This window comes from Manihot esculenta, chromosome 2 (assembly GCF_001659605.2).
Source record: "Manihot esculenta cultivar AM560-2 chromosome 2, M.esculenta_v8, whole genome shotgun sequence".
Classification (NCBI taxonomy): domain Eukaryota; kingdom Viridiplantae; phylum Streptophyta; class Magnoliopsida; order Malpighiales; family Euphorbiaceae; genus Manihot; species Manihot esculenta.
This window is the reverse complement of record NC_035162.2, coordinates 10,460,551-10,480,385: the sequence shown is the minus strand read 5'-3', so window position 1 is coordinate 10,480,385 and position 19,835 is coordinate 10,460,551. Positions and strand designations below refer to the sequence as shown.

Here is a 19,835-nt window from a genome sequence, read left to right as displayed (position 1 = left end):
TTCTCGTTTGAGTTGCTTTAGGCCCAAATATATAGAGCATGATAATCAAAAATACATATTTATCTGCTCATTAATTATTTTATGATTTATAAAAAATAAATTTTAAGATTTTAATTATTACCGTGCGATTTTAAAAGAATTCTATCAAGTCGTTTTTTTCTACCTTTTTCTATTTTAAATTTTATAATACCTTGTAAAATTTTAATTATAAATTGTATATATTATTATTATTATTAATATTATAATAGTAATGAGTATAGATTAAAACAATAATGAAATGATTTACAAGAAAAACATATATCGTGTTCTCGTATCACTGATTTTTTTATTTTTATTAAAAAACTTTGATGATGAATAAATTGTTTATATATATAAATGTAGCCTTATGAATTATGAGAAAATTGATTAACTAAAATGTATTTCTATCTGTCCAGCCAAATTTTTCTCTCAAAATCCCTGTTTAGAATTAGAAATTTTATAAAAATTTAATTTAATTGATTTATTTTCTGTTACTTCTTTTATTTTAAAACAAAAAATCAATTCTTTTTAACTTAAAATTTTTATTTTAAAAGAGATTAAAATCATACAAACAATGAACATCCATACTACAGGCAGGTTCCTCTTTTTTTTCCCAGAAAAGGAAAAAAATGAAAGAAAGAGGAATGAAGAAGAAAAGAAAATGAAAATTATTAGCTTATTAGGTTGAAAATAGAAAAGAAGAAAGAAATGTAATACATAGATATCAAAATTTGAGCAAGAAAGTGCGAATTTCCATGGGACCTAGCTCAACAACAAAAGTTGAACTATCAACAGGGCCACCTCTAACTGGTGAGGCTTCATCTCCACTCTCACCCTCTACTTTCCATGTCATCCTCTTCATCTCTGACTTGTATTGGTTTGCTGATATGCTCATTTCCTTCAGCTCCCTTATCTGAATGTTCATACACCAAATCAACACACAGTAACAATGACTTCACTGCAACTAATACCACAGTTCATACACATGTTCTTACAATTTTTCCACTAAACATCTTCTTGAGTTCAACTTTAGCCAGTGCTGAATAGTTGGCATCTTCTCCCTCCTGACCCCATTGAATCATTGCAGATGAGATTTTGCTCAACTCAGTCATGTGAAAAATAGTTACTTTTTGTTCAAACGAACGCACAATACAAGAACATATGCACTCGCAATCATAATATTATGGAAAAGAGGAAAAAAAATAGAGGCAAGAAATTTAATGTGCTTGCTTCAACTGTAAAGTCTATGCCCATGGGATGAAAAAGTGCAATACAATCTCTCAGAACTCTTAAGAACCTAAACTCACTATATTTTTCAGATTCTCATATAATAAAGTGTAGAAAAAATATAATTATTTATACTCCTTCACTGTGTTTTCTCAACCCAGTGTGTTACAATCTTCAGAATTCTCAAAACCCTAATTTGAGTGTTTCCAGTTTGTCTGTCAGTCCTGGCTCTCCACTCACAACATAGATTTCTATTTTTTATTCAATTCAAGTAACAGTGCTGAACTTTTGGGGCGAGTTACAATTCCGCCGTTAAAAAAATATACCCAAAATTCAAGTCTAAAAATTAGGCTTATGAGGAATGGCAGTTATAGATCTAATTGCACCAACTCTAGATTGAGAATTGGTTCATCAGTGGGAGCTTAGACACTATGGCAATGAGATGAATGGCAAAGTGGAAGAAAAAGAGTATGAATTTGATTTGCTTTACCTCATACAGATGTGCCAGACGAAGGAGTACGCTTCCATCATCCAGCTCCTGCAAGGCAATGATCAGAAAGAGACAGAGAGAAATAGAACTCTAGATTCATCCTACAAGAGGTTGCCACTGTCACCTGAAGGGTAATCAAAGCAACATTCAAAGGCAAGCTGTAATCAGGATCCATGACTGTTCCTTCGGTCAAATGAGATGCCTTCCAAGCCTCCTCTTTCTGAACAGTAATCATTTTTACCTAGTTAAACTCCAAGGCAATTCATGCTCAAAGCAAGCAAAGTGAAGCCATACCTCATGGGTGAAAGCTAGAAGCAGTGGTGAGTAAACTTCTTGGCCAACTGTTCGACGCCAGATTGATCCAGCTCCTAGCTGGTTGATGCTCAAATAATAATTTCCTCTAACCTGAATGAAGATGTTGATTATAAAAGTTCAAGAGAAGCATTCATGAGTGAGAAGAACTTTCTGATGAGCTCAACAATGACAAGCATTTATCAGGAATGCTCACAAAGAAAGTTAATATCCTCGTAGAATAGCATACCGTTAATCCTTCACATTTGTCTTCAACACAAACACTTTCGTCAAGGGCTTCACCAACTCCTCTCAAGTCATCGAAGATCGTGCGCCTTTGCGCAGGAAAAGAAGCAAATCTCAGTTTAATATGTCCATACATATTGATATGATTCATGAATGCTGAAAAGCAAAAGAGGTTTGTTATCTGCACCTGTGAAGCATTAGCTCTATTTGACCATCTTTAATGCTGGCTCCTCCTGTGGCACGATCAACCAACACTGACAGTTCAGATTTCTTATCCTCTATATAAATTCCGAGGTTAAGCTGGAAAAATCAACCACAGGTTTATGTCAGTAAAAGAGAAAATATTTTAGCTACTGATTGAACAGCTTTGATAATGATTTTGAGATGAGAAAATTTCAATTGATGCAGAACTTGACAAGCAACCACTAGACTATATCTTAAAATGATGAATTGTTGACCTTCGTCAGGGGCACAAAACCGTACGTACATGTTTATGAGCATATACATAAACACAAATTGTAACTGACGAATTGAAAACAGACAGTTCTGCAAACAACAATACAGATTGACTGTAAAAAATCATATATCATCATAAAGAAGATTCCTATCTTAAAGCACTGTTTGAAAACATTCAGAGCTATCCTTTTGAATGCAAACAAAATCCTTAAAGACAAATTAAATGGACACACAGGTACATAACACTTAGAAAAATCAACAGAAGAAGATTATTTGTATCTTTTTATTGTTGGATAGCCTGAGAAAAACCAGTCACTGAAAGATCAAATCAACTCGGGTCAAATTCCAAATCACTTTGACAGGAATCTCCTCCACACGTTGCCCCCTCAAGGCCATGTTAAATGCGCTAATAATATATTCAAAACAGTTCTCCTCCCCATGCATTGCCCAACAAACAGCATCATATTTGTACGGTCTTGGATGCACACACACAAAATTGGTTGAGTTTTAGAATTTATGAAATTACTGGATAATAGTTTCCTGCTTGAGGTTGATTAACTGACAGATTCCAGTCAGCTCTATAGTCACGAATCTGCAAGTTAAAGGGAAAAAAAAAATAGAAAAAAATCAAAGCATCACCACTGAGCAGATAAACATTAAGTATAGTGTAAGAAATTTCGTAAGGGGGGAATAGCTTGCATATGTCTTCTGAAAAAGAAGTTAATGAAGAGACTCAATACTTCAGTTTTAAATGTGTTGATATAAAAGTGTACCAATTTACATCAATATTCTAGTTATGTTGTGCATAACTTCTCAGCTTCTTTTAGACACATGATCAGCCAACAATAAAATTTCCAAGTATAGTTAAGGCTTCTTGCATCATGCTTTTGGCACCTAGTACTTCACTTGGTCAAAACCCTTTTAACCAAGCAGCAAAAAAAATTTAACATTATGAAAACCATTATTAAACCACCATAGATGAGGGGCAAAAACCAACGTTTCACCTGAGCATTTATGTCTGAGGAAATTTAAGTGAGTCTGACATGGTAAAAAATGCACAGCAAAGAAAAAACAAAATCCCAGGATTCCTGGACACGTTGGTTCTACAGTAGGGCTAGATACTAGTCAGTGTCTAAGCTGAGAAAATCACATCTATATTTAGATTCAGCATAGCTGCATGTTCTCAGGAATCTTTCAAAATTCATGGGATCAAGGAGAGAGATCATTGTGAGAGTTACCCGCTTTAGAAAGTCCCTTCCATTAGAATCAGTATAGTAAACCTTGTCTGTGACCATATTTGCTGTCATTTGTGTGATGACCTCCTTTCCAATACTATCTTCTGTGGGAATTGGGCCAATCTTCAGAATAAAAGATTGTCAGGAATGATTGATATGAACATAGTGAATCAAATATCTTCAGCTTACAGCTAAAAGAAGTAAAAGATTAAGAAAGTATAATTAATCTATTTGAAAGAAGATGACTCTTTTAAGGCAAAGAAGAAGAATTATTTAAAGGGTTATTGGATAAAAAAATCCGAACGTTTACGGTAATTTACATTTATGTCCAATAATTTCAATTTTGGACAGTAGAGCCAAATATTTTCAATTTGATACAATTATAATCAAAATGATTAAATTGAATTTGTACAAGTTAATGGTAAATTATAATATAGTTCCTAAAATTCTATTTGAATAATAAAATAGTCCTTAAATACATATTCTTATTACAATAATTTTATTTTTTATTAATCTCATTATTCACTCCCTATTCCCACTTTTATATAATATGGTAAATATTAATAAAAAGTTAAAATCTGAAAAAAATAAAACTTTATAATTTAAAACATATAATATTTCATTTTATTTAAAATATTATTAATTAATAGGAAGTAAAGTTTTCCAAATATAAAAAATATACACATAATTTATAATATTGAGTATACATATTTAGTGAAATACTTTAATATATATTATTTATATGTGATATTTTATATAATAGAAATTTATTTGTAATAAATATTTATTCAATATAATATATTTAATATTACATATAATAAATATAAAATATATTTAATTTCAATATAAAATATAAATTAAAGAATTATATGTTTTAGTAATAATATAAAATTTTAAGTACTATATTGTAATATATCATTAACTTTTCAGATTTAATTTAGTTCTTTTAGCTATAATTATGACAAATTGAAAAAATTTTATTTTACCATCCAAAATTTAAAATATTGGATATAAATGTGAATTACCGTAAAAGTTTGAATTTTTTTTTTCCAACACAGCTTATTTAAATCATGTAACTCACAGTATATTCAATTTCAGCATGCTCTTTCTCTTTGTAAAGTCTTGTGACCTAATAAATAGACATAAACAAAAGTTAGCTGAAAGCATGTTGACAAGTACAAAAAAAAAAAGCAGAAGCTTGGATCACTAGCTGAAAGGATTCTCCTAGTCAACATCAATCACAAAATCCCTCAAGTGCAAACGATTTTATATTTATCGTTAAATCTCTCATATCCCAGTTGTTAACAAATATGCATAGTTAGTCCATGCATAGAGTATAGTTAGATCACCAATCATCATAAAGCAATTCCAAAGAAAAAGGAAGCAGAGATGGAGACTAGTCTTGATCCATGTATAACTAAACAAAGTGATACTAACTGACCTGGTAGATCCATGGATTAAATTGTTGATGGACCTCATCAACCACAGATCCACGATAAACCTTCAAGGGCACCTGCAGATGATTATAAATATAATTATAAATGATAAATTAGGTAACAGTAAATTTCAGCTACAAATGCATCATGTTGAACTAGTTGGTTTTTATGGCATCCAATACTGGAACTAAAACAGTGAAGAGGTGCACACTTACTCCAAACTTGATGTGTGGCAACTACCTAAAAGCAGACATCTCCATCATGTAGACCAAAAAGAATGGGAGAAACAAGAGCTAAAGAACAGAACATAAGCCCAGCATAGAAGGCAGGATAAGTGGCAGTTTCCCCCATCATGTTTAGAGAAATAAAACCAAAATATTATCTATTAGATCAACAAGTAAAACTAGTATAGGATGCCAAACAGTGCAAGCTGCTGCAAAAATATTGGAACTTTTTTTGCTAATTACTTTCATGTGAATACCAAATGGCAGCATTTCTTCAATAACAGCCATTCTTCTACTCAATACTCAATAAGATAATAGGATAAATTATGAAAAAAAAAAATCCTTCACATTTTGCAAAATTCTTGAAATTTTTTTGAAAACAAGTGAATACAATGGGCCTCTTTTTTTTTCATTTCTTACAGTTAGGCCTTCCATTAATATATCATATAGTTTAATCCTTGAGTTTTTTCCTTTGAGTAACACTTTAGTTCCTATTTTTGAAAATGGAACAACTTTTCTACCCTAAAGATTAGAAGGTGAGGGACTAAAATGTCAACATTATTAGTTTCCAATTTAGTTTAAGTTTTGACATTCAGGATTTTTTTTTCCTAATCAAGACGTTTAATATTAATTACAATATTTTGCATGCAGTCAAACGTTTGGTGTTCATCAAGATTTATTAGTTTCCAGTTTCTCAGTGGGTTTCTTCCAACTAAAAGACCACTTCTTATACACGGATTAAAAATAATCATTTTTTCAAAACATTCAAAAGAACCTACTAAACAAAAGCAAACATATTTAGATATTTCAATACTAAATGTTTCATTGAGGTGAGTTTATGATCAACTAAACTGAGATTTTAATTGACATTTAGATCTTTCTCCTTCTAGATTTCTTCTTTTTTGCATCTTAATTCTCCTTCTTATAATGTAGCCTTATCTATTTCGTTACTCTTCCCTCCTTACCCCAACTCTGTTCTGCTTCTATAGTAGAAAAGTTTAACAATGCTGTGAGCACAGGAAGAAAAGGGGAAAATGGAAACAGAAAGGGAAGAACTTACTGATCTAGCAACAATATGGGGAGGGGACCCATCAGGCCGAAAAATGTATGCACCAGAAGGTTGCTGCAAGCAAGAGAATATCACTGGCATCAGACCAACTTCATGAACTTAAAGCCAAAATTTAAAATTCTAAATCAAGGAACAGAAAATGTATACCTGGAGATCAGAGCTTGAACCATACCAAAGATAGCTTTGCTGAAGAGGAACATCAACCTAATAAAGGCAAACAAACAATTACAGATGACCTCTAATTTCATAGCCAAAACATCTCTTAATCTATTACTCCACTCTTCTGGATGATATAACCTAAATACTTGAACTATTTGCATTTTCATACCAAAGCTCCATCCAATTGAACTTATCCTTCATCCTTCTACAAGAGCTAAACTCACAAAATCGGAGAAGACAGCTGAGAAAAACTATGCAAGAAAAGCTGCCATAAAAAAACAAGAAGAAAAGTAAAGCAACTTACCCCAGTTTTTGAATTGTGCATTCGTTTGAGTTGGCCAGTGGTAGAAGAAAATGACATTTTCAAATTTCCAGGTCCAATTTCAACAGTCTCATTGAGTGGACTTTCTGTTACAGAGAGCCCATTTCTCCTTTTTCCTGCATCATTTCAGTAACCATACAGGAAATAGTATCAACATATGCTCTCGAAGGAGATGATAAAATTGTCTTTTTTTTTTACCTATAGCAGGCGCATTAGCAATGAAGTAAGTACTCCATCCAAGTGGTGGCACAGACACTGGAAAGACAAGCCAATATTGAGGAACTTGATTGGATGAAAGTCCTAAGTAGGCCTTCAGATAGAACTTTCTTAAGTTGCTTGTAACATTATCCATGATCACAAATTGAGCCTCAATGGTTTTGCCCGAAGAATCAGAGATAACAAGATTGGCATCATTAACCTGGTTGGTATTGTCACTTCTAGATCAAATTTGAACAGGAACTTTATTTACAAGGGAAAAACATAGGAAAAACAAACAAATAAATTCAAACTTAATTGAAGCTTTTAAATAACTCAACTAGAAGAACATCCCATTGAAGATACTAAACTAGCAATAGACAAAGCATCTTTAATGGAAGAAATAACTTCCTAATAGGCCGAGATTATAGTGAAGAATCCTGAAATAACAAAAAGCAACAAAACAACATTTTCTGCTGGCTTATGTAACTTCATTGGACAAAGCCAAACAATCCAACCAAGTTATTTCATCTTGATTTAAATGGAAGCTATATGTCCATATCTATGAGGTCATAAATAATATGAATTAACAGAAAATCATTTTGTCTTGGGATTATAAACCAAAAACAGAGATTTACTTACTGGAATCCTAACAATTTCAGTGCGGTTCCATCCAAGAGGGTTGTACACTACTATAACCTGAAAGTAACCAGTTGTACATACTGAGTATGAAACCTAGTGAAGTAATCATACAACCAAAATTTGAAATAAATGAAAACAGTATGTCAGTACCAAACTCTTTCCAACTCCAGCTTCCTCTGCTGGTGGACAGTAACTGATATTTAACAATTGGCACTGGTGGATAAGAAGGCAAAAGAGTAGCTTGATTAGGCCAGATGTAGTAACTTGATTATCTCAATGCACACATGCATCCAATAATGAGATTCAGGATGAAAAGAATATCTTGAGATAATCTTCACTGCTAAGCATTCGATTATGCAGTGAATAGAAATAGGCATTATGAAATATATAGGAAATTTCTAAAGATGAAGCTTTGTGCTTCCTTAACATAATTAGTGAAAAAGGTAACTCTCATACAGACCAAGAGGGAAAAGACAGTAGATACCTGACTGAAAGTAGCAGTTGTTGCACATTGATCTCTGGATTTATTGCTAACTAAGCATGAAAGAGCAGAATTGCCAGTGGCTTCTGCCTGGAGAGAATTGAATAAGTTAAGTTTGAGGAATATAATTAAAAATTTTGGGCATTTATAACGAGCAGGTAAATTTTCATAGGAAATTCAACTACACACCTCAGATGCTCCAATAGCTAAGCGTTTAGCATAGTCATCTGTAGTATGTTGTTTGGCAGTCCCAGAGACAGCATCATGATGCTGTGCTATTCCTAAAGCATCTCCAAGGCTGTAAGTGCTGGGACCATTGGATTTTTTTCCCACCAAAAACTCAAGTTGCCGTGTAGCCTGTTTTCAACAAGAAGATAAACTGTTTCATTTAAAACACTATATTCTAAAACCAAAAGAAGAAGAGAAATCTAAGACAGTTCTCGTGATAGGGAGAAAGCCATTCTCTCAACACAGGATGCACAATTTCATCTAGTTGATGCAGCATACAGAGGCCAACAAATGCTCTCAACAAAGAAATGTAAAAACATCAATATAAGCATCAAGGCTCAGTGATTTTGGAATCATACCAAATAAAATCCACTCAGCTGCCGAACATATCTCTTCATGCCTGGGCGACTAGTAAAAAATCCAGTCCAATATGCATTTTCCCCATCTGCATATCTGCCAGAAAACAAGCAACAATTGTATCTACACAATACCCGTTGCTTCATCAAGATAATGTAGTAAAAGGAATCAAGAAAACAAGCAATTCTCACGGAAAATAATCATCAGTCTTCAGTGGCCATGCTTCATTTGCTGCATTTTTCACATCAGTATAAATAGATGGAGTAGAATATAATGCATTAACTCGACCATCCTGAAAGGTGAATAAAACTGTTATCAAAGAAAGTACATTGAACAAGTGATAAAGAAAAAGATAAATATATTGAAAAATTTTCAGTGCATAAAATTCAAGAAGATCATATGAAAAAATGATGCATTTGATTTCAGCAAGAGTGAATAGTTGAACATAAAGAAGAAGAAATTGATGATAAAACAAAGAAATTTAATAATTAACTAAAAAGTGTAAGAAAGATTAACCAAACTTTTCAAAAAGAAGATGCATCATGTTGTGGTGGGAAAACTGATAGAACTGAATGGACAGATGAACACAAAAATAATCAATGCTGAATATGTTATATTTAAGTTTCAGTTGCTGTAATATCTATTCTGATAGAAATCATACGAGTTACAGTAGACTGAGAATGAAAACTTCAAAATCAAGTCCTGAACAAGGAAAAAGAAACATTATCCCATCACTCTAACACACATTGCTAATAATATAAACATGAGACTTGTGTTTCCTTTTTGTTTGAAGGAAACAATTCTTCACATCTTTAGGAGCCATTTTATGAAGTTCAGTGCTGCCATTTTATGAAGGCATGGTGAGGAGATGCCTCATGAAAGGATCCATGAGAATTATGTTAAGAACAATAAGACTTAAAAAGGGGCCTTTTTTTTCATATAAAACTATACCTTGTTAACATAGTGAATCAGTTTGTCCATTTGCTTGAACCAAGACTCAGCATATTGGTACTGGAAATCATCACCCATAGTCCACATAATATGGTTTGTCCTTGTTACATTTGCCTGTAAAAATGAGGGCGTCATGTTCATAAAACCATACTACCTCTGCAATAATAAATTAATGCATGATTATCTTGTTAGAAGCCATACTAAAAATAAATAATTAAAAGAATAACTACAGAAGAGAGAGGGGTGGGGGGCTTAGACATTACTTGAGTTATTGCAGCATTTATGAAATCATTAACCCGTTGCTCAACATTGTAGTCAAAGAGAAGAGGATTATCCTACAATGTGAAATTCAACAGATAAGGAGAAAGTTTAACAAGAGAATCACATGGTAACGTGAGAAAGTAATACTTGCAGAAACTATAACCTGAACAGGCACAAAATAATCAAACACTTCAAAATGGAAACCAGGTGGAGGACTATAATGCACAGGGAAAGCATTGGCAAAAATCTGAAAAGGCACAAACAATTAACATTAAACACACCAAGCCCTTTCAAAAAACTAATTGATAAAAATAGGGGATCAGTCATTGCTTGGAAGTTGGAACCTGAGAGGATGAACCAAAAGTTTTAGACGCACGCCAAATGACCTCTAGAGATTTATCTCCTTTGCGCTTTGCTCTGTCCTGGTAATCAATCCTTGCAAAATGAACAGAATCGAATCCAAGCTGCAGCAACCAATCAAAGTACATCGATCTTATGCTAAAAACACAGCAGAAAAATCTCATTTCAAAGAAAATACATGTTATTTTTATCAAATAGTTGCAACTTCCTTCTTGCTAAAAAAGGCACTGATGTTGGCATACAAAATGGAGTCAGTGAAGTATGCTTTGAGCAGGCATGTAGGGATAAAAGAATAAATTAGCCACCTAGTTGGGTGATTGACCATTCATATATAGTGTACCTCAGCCCCAAGCAGGTAAGCTTGCACAGCAGAGTGTCCAAACGGATCAATTTGCCATCCAGCACGAGGAGTCTTGTTAAACTGTTGCTTTATTGCAAGATGACCAAGTGTTGTTTGGTCAATCATATCTACATAATGGGTTGTTGCCTCATCATGCATACACCATCCACCATTTCTGCAATTGAAAAGTTTAAATACTTTGTCATATATGCTAAAGAAACTGTATAAGTTAGACCCTCTTGCTATTCTCTCTGCTTTAAAATTGCATACACGAATTCCAATTGGCCAGCATCCACAAGTTTCCTCATTTGCTCTTGCATTTCTTCACTTTGTTCTAGCCACCATCGTTGGAAAAAGGCCTATGATTCATTTAAGGTTCATTAGACACTGGTAATATGACACTTCTTAGACAGCATAAAACTCAGAAACCAAACTATTAAACAGCGGAAACTACCATCCTCACAATGATACAACATAGCAATTGAATACAAATGCCCAATAAAAATCTCAGAAATTTCAATTTAAATGAATCCAATATCAATGAAAACCAAACAATCAACAAATCTTTCATGGGATTACCATTTCAGCAAAAACAAACTTCCTGTTTGCATCTCTAAGCAGAGATTCCACAACCGAGTCCAGCACATTTTCAACACAAGCACCCTACAAGAAAACAAGTAACAAAATAAATATAACTCATCTCATAATCTAAAGAGAAAGAAGACAAGACAGTGCACAGATTAGAACCTGAATTCTGTTGTTTGATCCAACATAGTACTGATCAACAGTCTTTAACCAGCCAACATCATCATGTGAATGTGCTACCAAATGAACATTGAGTTTTCCTTGTACAACTCCACCTCCAGTGTTGTACTTGACATAGCCCCCATTAACTTTCCCACTCAAACAAAACCCAGCAACAAAGCAACTGATAAAAAACCATGTTAAACCACTCTCAAACTTGCCCATTTCAGCACCCAGTTGGCTCTGAGCATCAAAGGAAACTCAATTTTTTTCCTTTTCATGGCCGCCAAATTTATAGAGGCAAGTGGAAGCCAAATATTGGGTGGGCATACGTGGCGACAAATGAACCTCGGTTTAGTCTCTAGCATTTCCATGCCGGCCGAGGAACAATGTTTTGTTTTATTAGGAGAAACTGGGAAGGGGGGTAAGTTTTTACTGAGGCACTCAAATTTATCAGATTTTGCCAATAAAGTTTCTACCTTTTTCTTTTTTTTAAGGATTATAGCCAACTTTTAAGAATTCTGAGAAGGAAATGCTTACCAAGAAATTCCATTTTGGATTGAGATTCCTTATGAGAATGGCTGATGCAAGGAGGATCATCATCTATCACCAGGAATATACACTCTTTGTTTAAAAATGGAATTTAAACTCCTAATACTTCCTCCAAGCTGTCAAATATCTATATGTAGTAGATTGTAAAATCAGCATTCTCACTGCCGCCAAGTGGCAATTCACCTTGCAACTTCATCATCAGAGGTCCCACTTAGGCAAGTTGCCTTTTATTTTGTTTTCTAATTAAAAAATTTATGGGTTCATTTCTTTAGTGATTGTTTTTTCCGACTACGATTTAAATTCGTGATTTTTCAATTCAATGATAATGAAAACTCAGAATCTCAATTTTCAAATTTAAAAATTAAATAATAAAATTTTTATTATATTAATATAATAAATATTCCTCTTTATGATCACAAATGAGATGGATTTATTTATTGTGTGGTATTGAATAATCTTCTTATTTTTAGAGGTGGAAACGAACCAAAACTCGATGAGACTCGACTCATTTTTTAAACGAGTCGAATTTAAATTTATTTTTTTAGATTTATTTAATAAATGAACTAAACTTAAATTTAGTAGTATTCGACTCATTTAAACTCGTAAACAAGCTCGTGAGCATACTCGTGAGCAGACTCGCGAATAAGTTTGTTTGCTAATACTAATCCCACATCGAAAATTGAAAGGATATGGAGAATCATGATTTCTGTATAAAATGACATCTTTGTACATTTTTTTTTATTAGTTTTGGGTTCGAAATATTTTAATTAAATAAAAAAATTTAATTTAGAAATTTCTTAATAATCTTATAATTTAAATTTATTTATAATTTAAATAAATTTAAATTATATTAAACTTGTTTATAATATAATCGAGCTTAAATTCGAGTCTAAATAAGTTTAAATTCGAGCTTTTTAAATGGAGTTTGAGTTGACTCGTTAATGTGATTAACGAGTTTAGTACAAATCGAGCTCGAGTTTAATATTTATTTTATGAATCGAATTCAATCTTATAAATGGAGTTCGAGTCGAGTTAAGTAAGAGCTCGAACTCGAACTTTTAAATTTATTTTCTAATCGAGTATGATCTTATCAAAACTGGACTCGACTCGATTCGATTACGGTCTACTTATTTTGTATTGATGATGTATTATTAAAAAAATAAAAATGTAAGTATAAGATTCTAATAAAAAATTTTAGAATGTAATGAAATTAAAAATTATAATTAAATAAATGTGTCATCTTCATATTTGTTACACTAAATGTAATAAATTTATTTTTTTAAAATTACTAAAAAAAAATTCTCCGAGTATAACGATCATTGTCCCACGTCGTTAAATGGTTCATTTAGTAATAATTTAATCAATCTTATGAGAATAAATTATCAGTGAATCTTATAACAGGATTATTAGTTACTCATTAGGTTTTTTTAACATTTATGGTGAGTATACAAGTATAAAAAGTAAATTTAATATTTTTCTATTTAAAATAAAATATTTTACAAAAATCAAAGATTCTAATTAATATATGAGGTTAAGAATTACTCTAGGTTAAAGATATTTTTTAGTAAGCTTAATTTTCATTTCTCTTTCACACCCTTTTATTTTCTTTCTTTTTTAATTTTTTTATGTATAACCATTATTTTGTACTCGTATCTCTCTGTCACATTTATGTTTATAGTATTTATAAACATATTGTATTATTTTCTCTCATTAAGCGATCATTTAATTTTATTCGATATCACTTGAACATGATTCTAAGCATAATGGAGTCTGCTTTTCCATAGAAACTAATGAGTATTTGAAATTTGAATACCATGGACAGGTTCACATCCAGCCCTACTCGCTTAGGCAGACCTTAAGCCAATATGGGCTTAGAGCGCATATTGGTCCTTGTTGAGCTCAGGCCTGATTCTTCTCGTTAGGCTGTTTTAGACCCAAGTATATAAAGTCTGACAGTTATCAAGTGTCTCTTTACTCACTCATTAATTATTTCATAATTTATAAGGGGGTAAATTTTGAGATCCAAATTATTACCATGCGACCCCAAGAGAGTTCTGTCAAAACTTCTTTTCCCTAACTTTTCCTATTTCAAATTTTTGCTTTTGCTTGTTGCTCTATCTCTTATGTTGCTTCTGCTATCTTGCCCTCTCTCTTTCCTATAATCTCGATTATTCGATCTAAGGTATGTTTCGCTCCTTTCGTGACTTCTACTAGGATTCCCGATGTGGGCGGTCTGGCCTCTTTCGTCACTTCTTCTTTTTTCCATTATTTTTCTTGCGACCTTGCTGATACCTCAATCTTCAAGACTAGGGCTCCCTTGCCTAACGAGCGCATAGTTCTTCCTAACCTATCGCGAGAAAGCCTAATAGATGCTCAGCAGGGGCGTAATTTGATTTTTTTTTTTTTTTATCAAACAGCACGAATTCGGGCTAACATTTCCTTTTGCCCCCTTTTTCATCGAGGTCTTCCGGCATTTTAGGGTGATCCCTTGAATGTTGTCCTCCAATTCTATTATGTTTATACGTAGTTTTGAGTCCATTTTCTTACGTTGGATTTTACCTCTTCTGTCTAGTTATTCTATACTTTCTTCCAGGTTGTTAAACCAAGCTCAAGCTGGTTCCGTCAGGGTGATTGGAAAACCTTACACATTAAAGCATCAGAATGAGTCTGCAACTCTATAAAAGTCTTGTAGTTCAGTATATGCTCTTAGGGATTCTTTGTCCTGTCATAGGCTGTCAAGATAGGCATCATTAACTTTTTCGGTAGTGTCTCTGTTAAATCCACTTTACAAATGGCGATGAGGTTTGCAATAGGGACCACTATTGTCTCTGGCCTCAATTCCATCAACAGCTGCTCTTTCAATCTTTCCAGCTTCTGATATACATCAGTGTCTTCCCTTCTGAGCCTCTATTTCAGGCGATAACTTTTTTACAGCTCTTCATTTCCGGATCTCTCTGCGGATTCAGAAAAGTAGCTCTCTGCTCTGTCATTTTCAATGAGCTCCCTTACTATCCTACCTTTTATCCAAGTTGTTAGTTCGTTCCTCGAACTTGCTTTTCCATTTCCTTCTTCTGTCCCATGCTACTTTGTTGTGGGATTTAGTAGTTCAGTGTGGATTATGGCTCATTGTGGTTAATCCCTTCTATCATGGGTGGCCTGCTTAGTGGGGTACTGAATCCCTTTTGTTGTAATATCTGGCTTAGTCAGTGGGCGATGTTTTGCAATTAGAGCGTCATATTTTGAAGTTTTTGATTAGACAAAAAGGTTCGAGGCATAGTTCCGGTCGAGTTTGGTGAGAGGTTTAGTAATGTGGGTGGTGGGTTTACTGCTATTGTTGGGATAGAAAATAAGAATAGTGGACTTTCCTGAGCCGAGCTCATATCGTTCTAGATGATTCCTATAAGGTTTTTATTGTGGTTGGCCATATGGATCTCAATGGATGAGCAGGAATGAGAACTCCAATGACGATAAGATATTATTTATTCTCACATACGACTCCAATTGATATTTAAGATTTAAAAATGGGTCTAGGCTCATTATATTTTTTGGTAAGTTGATTTTTATTTCTCTCTCTTCTTTTTCTTCTCTTTCTCTTTTATTTTTTTATGACATGTAAATATCGTCATGTACTCTTATCTCTCTGCCACGTTCACATTGACAGTACGTACAGACATACTGTTTCATTTTCTCTCATCAAACAACCATTTAATTTCATTTGGCGCTACTTGAATACGATTCTAGACATCGTAGAGTCTGTTTTTCTACAAAAGCTAAAGGATATTTCGGGCTTGAATTCCACGAATAGATTCACGTTCAGTCCAACTCGCCTGGGGAGGCCTTGAGCCAATATAGATTTAGAGCCGTGTATTGAGCGCTCATTAAGGTCAGGTCCAATTCTTCTCATTTGGACTGCCTTAAGCCCAAAGGTCTAAAATTATGGATATGGAGCTCCACGGTCATCATTAATAATTATGTTAAAGTAACCTCACTTATATTATTAACCCGATATATTTGAGAATAATTGTCTATTTTAAAATTAGTTTTTTATTAATAAATAATTGAATAATATTAAAATTGTTGCAGATTTTAATAGAATTGAATCATCTTAGAATTGTTAAATAAAATATTTATATCAAAAATTTTTACAGACAATTAATTAATATATAAATTTATACAAAAATATATAATTTAATAATAATTATATTGTTTTTCAAATAAGATCGAACAAAAAACATTTCTCTTTACTTGTCTTGCGTTGATGTCACTTATGTTTGCTGCTGTTATTTCCTCACTGATTTTGTTGGCATGGATGTCTTTTTATTTGTGTTCGTCACTGTAAGATAAGTATTCCACGTTAATCAATGGAACATTTTACTTCAATTTTAGGTGGCATTGTTTTTATCCTAGCTCTTATATTTGTATTGATTCTTCGAAACAGATTTCTTTTCTAGAGCCGATTTTGTCTGTAAATGAGTTACAGTCTAATTTAGTAAGTTTTTTTATACTTTAGAAAAAGAAAGAATCGGAATTGATCGCTATATTTCTCGAAACAAAGGAAAATGAAGCGAAAGATGAAACATAAATCATGGATCAATTAAAGCCCTCTCGGGGACTTGCTTAAGAATAAGAAAGAGGTAAATACCATGAAATAAGGTTTGATCCGGGATTCCGTAAATATTCCATTCTAAAAAAAAAAAGAAAGTTCGAAACAATTGGGATTTTTTTGGAGATTGAGTGCAGTTACTAATTCATGATCTGGCATGTACAAAATGAAAACCTCATTCTCGATTCTACGAGAATTTTTATGAAAGCCTTTCATTTGCTTCTCTTCGATGGAAGTTTTATTTTCCCAGAATGTATTCTAATTTTTGGCCTAATTCTTCTTCTGATGATCGATTCAACCTATATAATACTCAATTTTTTATAAATTAAAAAGAGATTTTTTTCTTTAAATAAAAAAATAAGTGTAAACCTTTAAATTACCATAAAATTTCACCTAATATTATTCCTTTTCGCTATTCCATTTTAAGCGGTATACAACACATGACGATTAATAAAGAATATCATATTGAGTCATATAAATCTGGAATGATTCTGACATAATTATAGGAGATTACCTAATCATAAGCCGATTGATTGATAGAGAATTATTATGGATTGTCTTATCAAGACTTTATAATCACTATATATACCTACTTTTTTTTTTAAAGCAAAACTACTAATTGTATTAATAAAATTCCATCAAATAAAGAGGGATATTATTCCAAACAGAGAGACAATTATACCTAATAAATTCTCTAACCAAAGTATGAGCAGCTAGAGTAACATTACGACGAACTCATCTAACAGAAATATAAGTTCTAGAGTCTAACAAAAATTTACAATAATTCAAAATCAAACCCCTGCATAAGATAATTTGATAAAGATACTCATTCTTTCTCATGTCTTGAGCATAAATCATTAAAGTCTCCCGAACAAAGCCATGGAAGAGAGTTTCTACGAGATAAAGCTCGAATAAGATTCCAAGATTGACATTGTTATTACGATTCCGGAAACCCATAATAACTAGTAAACATCCACTGAACATTACCTTCCGAAACAACCAAATCAATAAAATTTGAAGAAAAGCCAACCATAGAAATAAACACATGATTCTTTCACGTTAACAAAAGGCATCCTCCCAATCATTGTCTATTGACTGAGAAGCAATTATCAAAATGTAAAAAAGTTACGAAAAAATTTCATACAATAACTAAGAGTTTTTATTTCCATCAAAAATAAAATATATTGGATTGTATGTGAGAAACCTCCCCACCATATAGAAATCATAAGTGACGATTGGAATATCTCTGAAACTCTTAATATGAACAATAACATCTTCTTTTTCATCGATAGTCAATTGACACAGATCGTCTTTCATGAGAAAGGAGAAAGAAGAAATCAAGTTTAAAAAAGAGAAAAAAGCGAAAATATCGAATCACAAAGGGATCACAAAGAAAAACTTATGTCGTATACTCACTTATTTTAATAAAAAAATATACTGAAATTATTCAATTATTTTTTATTTTATTACATTAAAATTATATTCACTAATTTTCTAACTATTATTTATGTATGAGATAATATAAAAATTATTTTTTTATTAAATATATACATCACCGTTTATAATTAATGGGTAGAAAGCTAGTATTCAAAAATGAAATAAAAAAAAATAATATTGTGGACCAAAATAATTTATGAATGGTCCTGGAGGGTTGTTTTGCACTTGAATGTTTTTAATAAATGCACATTGACTTCACACACTCATACAGCTGCAGAGAGGAGGGAGTATTGTTTAATAATTTTCAATTTAATTTTCATGTTTCAAAGTGAAAGAATTTTAATTTAAAAATTAAAGTTAATAAATTCAATTGATTTTTTCTTGAAAAAATCAAAATTGGCATAGATTTTCATTTACTTATTTATTTATCACTTTTTTTCTAAAACAATATTTATCTGTTTAAGTTATTGAATAGCTCGATGATGACTTTTATTTTAAAATTATTTTATTATATTAAAATTTGTTAATTTTACGAGAGTAAAAAACTCACAATTAAGTGAAAAATTATTAATAATAATTAATGATACAATTTTTAATTGATAAGTAAGACATTACCATAAAATTATTTTCCATTAAATCATATTAATGCAATTAAAGTAAAGGAAGATCTTCTTAGTATGTATTTAATTTATGATGACTGGAATTCCACCTGACAATTACGCGTGTTAAGTGGAAACTTTTTTTTGGTCTAATGTTAAGTGGCATTTGACTCCACTCCAATTAGACGTATAGTCCAGATAAAGTGTTAATTAGTCTTTTTCAAAAGATAAAAGGTTTAAAAGTCTAATAATTACTTATTTTATTAATTTTAATTGTAAAAATTTTATTAATTAATTTTTTATTAACTTTAATTATTGTGTAATAACCGTTGAATTTCGTTTTACTTTCGCAGAGTTTGGGTCCGCGAAAGCAAAACAAATCCAGAGCTTGGGAGGCCCCTTGGCAGGCTTGTTCAGCAGTTCAGACCTCGGCTTCAGAATGCGTAGCAGGCCGGGTCGCCTGCAAGTCCAAATCCAGTAAAAAGAAGTCGGCCCGGTGATAGGACACGAATAGGAACAACAGGCACAGTCCTTTCGCAGCCATATTCGCACGCTTATTTAAAAAAATTAAATGACCGCCTGACATAGATAAAGGAATTGACACCACTGTACATACGAATCTGCACGATAAAGACATGTGTCACTGTAGTAAAAAGACCGTTAAACGTCACTAGCAAGTAAGAGGAAATGAATTTAAGGGGGAGTACCTCCTCTTCAGTCAAACTTGTCCAACTATTACAAATTCTATTTTCTTTCGATCTAAGAACATCATTAAGTACTTTATTATTTAATTTATGTGATTTAAAAAATTTATTAATTAATTTTTTAATTTTATAAAAAATTTATTAATTAATTTTAATGATTACAGTTAACGAAAAGATTAACTAGTTGAGTTTTTAAAATGTTAATAAT

At 32.2% G+C, this 19,835-nt stretch overlaps 2 protein-coding genes across 3 annotated transcripts in view; both read right to left on the bottom strand.

The window, feature by feature from the left end:
- The window catches only part of LOC110609514 (cell division control protein 2 homolog A), an 80,580-nt gene that overhangs the window by 19,977 nt on the left and 40,768 nt on the right, over nt 1-19,835 (bottom strand). The window lies entirely within an intron of this gene.
- LOC122723123 (alpha-mannosidase-like) lies at nt 670-12,056 on the bottom strand. Of its 2 annotated transcripts, none has more exons than XM_043954183.1 (29): nt 11,736-12,056; nt 11,568-11,651; nt 11,259-11,347; nt 10,989-11,163; nt 10,633-10,752; nt 10,452-10,535; nt 10,291-10,362; nt 10,028-10,141; nt 9,268-9,368; nt 9,079-9,172; nt 8,681-8,848; nt 8,495-8,581; nt 8,161-8,223; nt 8,011-8,067; nt 7,372-7,591; nt 7,156-7,289; nt 6,840-6,896; nt 6,684-6,746; nt 5,405-5,476; nt 5,045-5,092; nt 3,967-4,086; nt 3,255-3,320; nt 2,460-2,572; nt 2,277-2,361; nt 2,030-2,140; nt 1,860-1,976; nt 1,736-1,783; nt 1,014-1,082; nt 670-931 (listed from the first exon to the last, which is right to left on the bottom strand). In XM_043954183.1, the coding sequence occupies exons 1-29, from the start codon at nt 11,955-11,957 to the stop codon at nt 743-745; spliced, it is 3,042 nt and encodes a 1,013-aa protein (XP_043810118.1). In that variant the 5' UTR covers nt 11,958-12,056; the 3' UTR covers nt 670-742. The 2 variants fall into 2 exon arrangements, with proteins under 2 accessions (XP_043810118.1, XP_043810119.1); XM_043954184.1 differs by having other exon boundaries at nt 1,860-1,955; nt 11,736-12,050.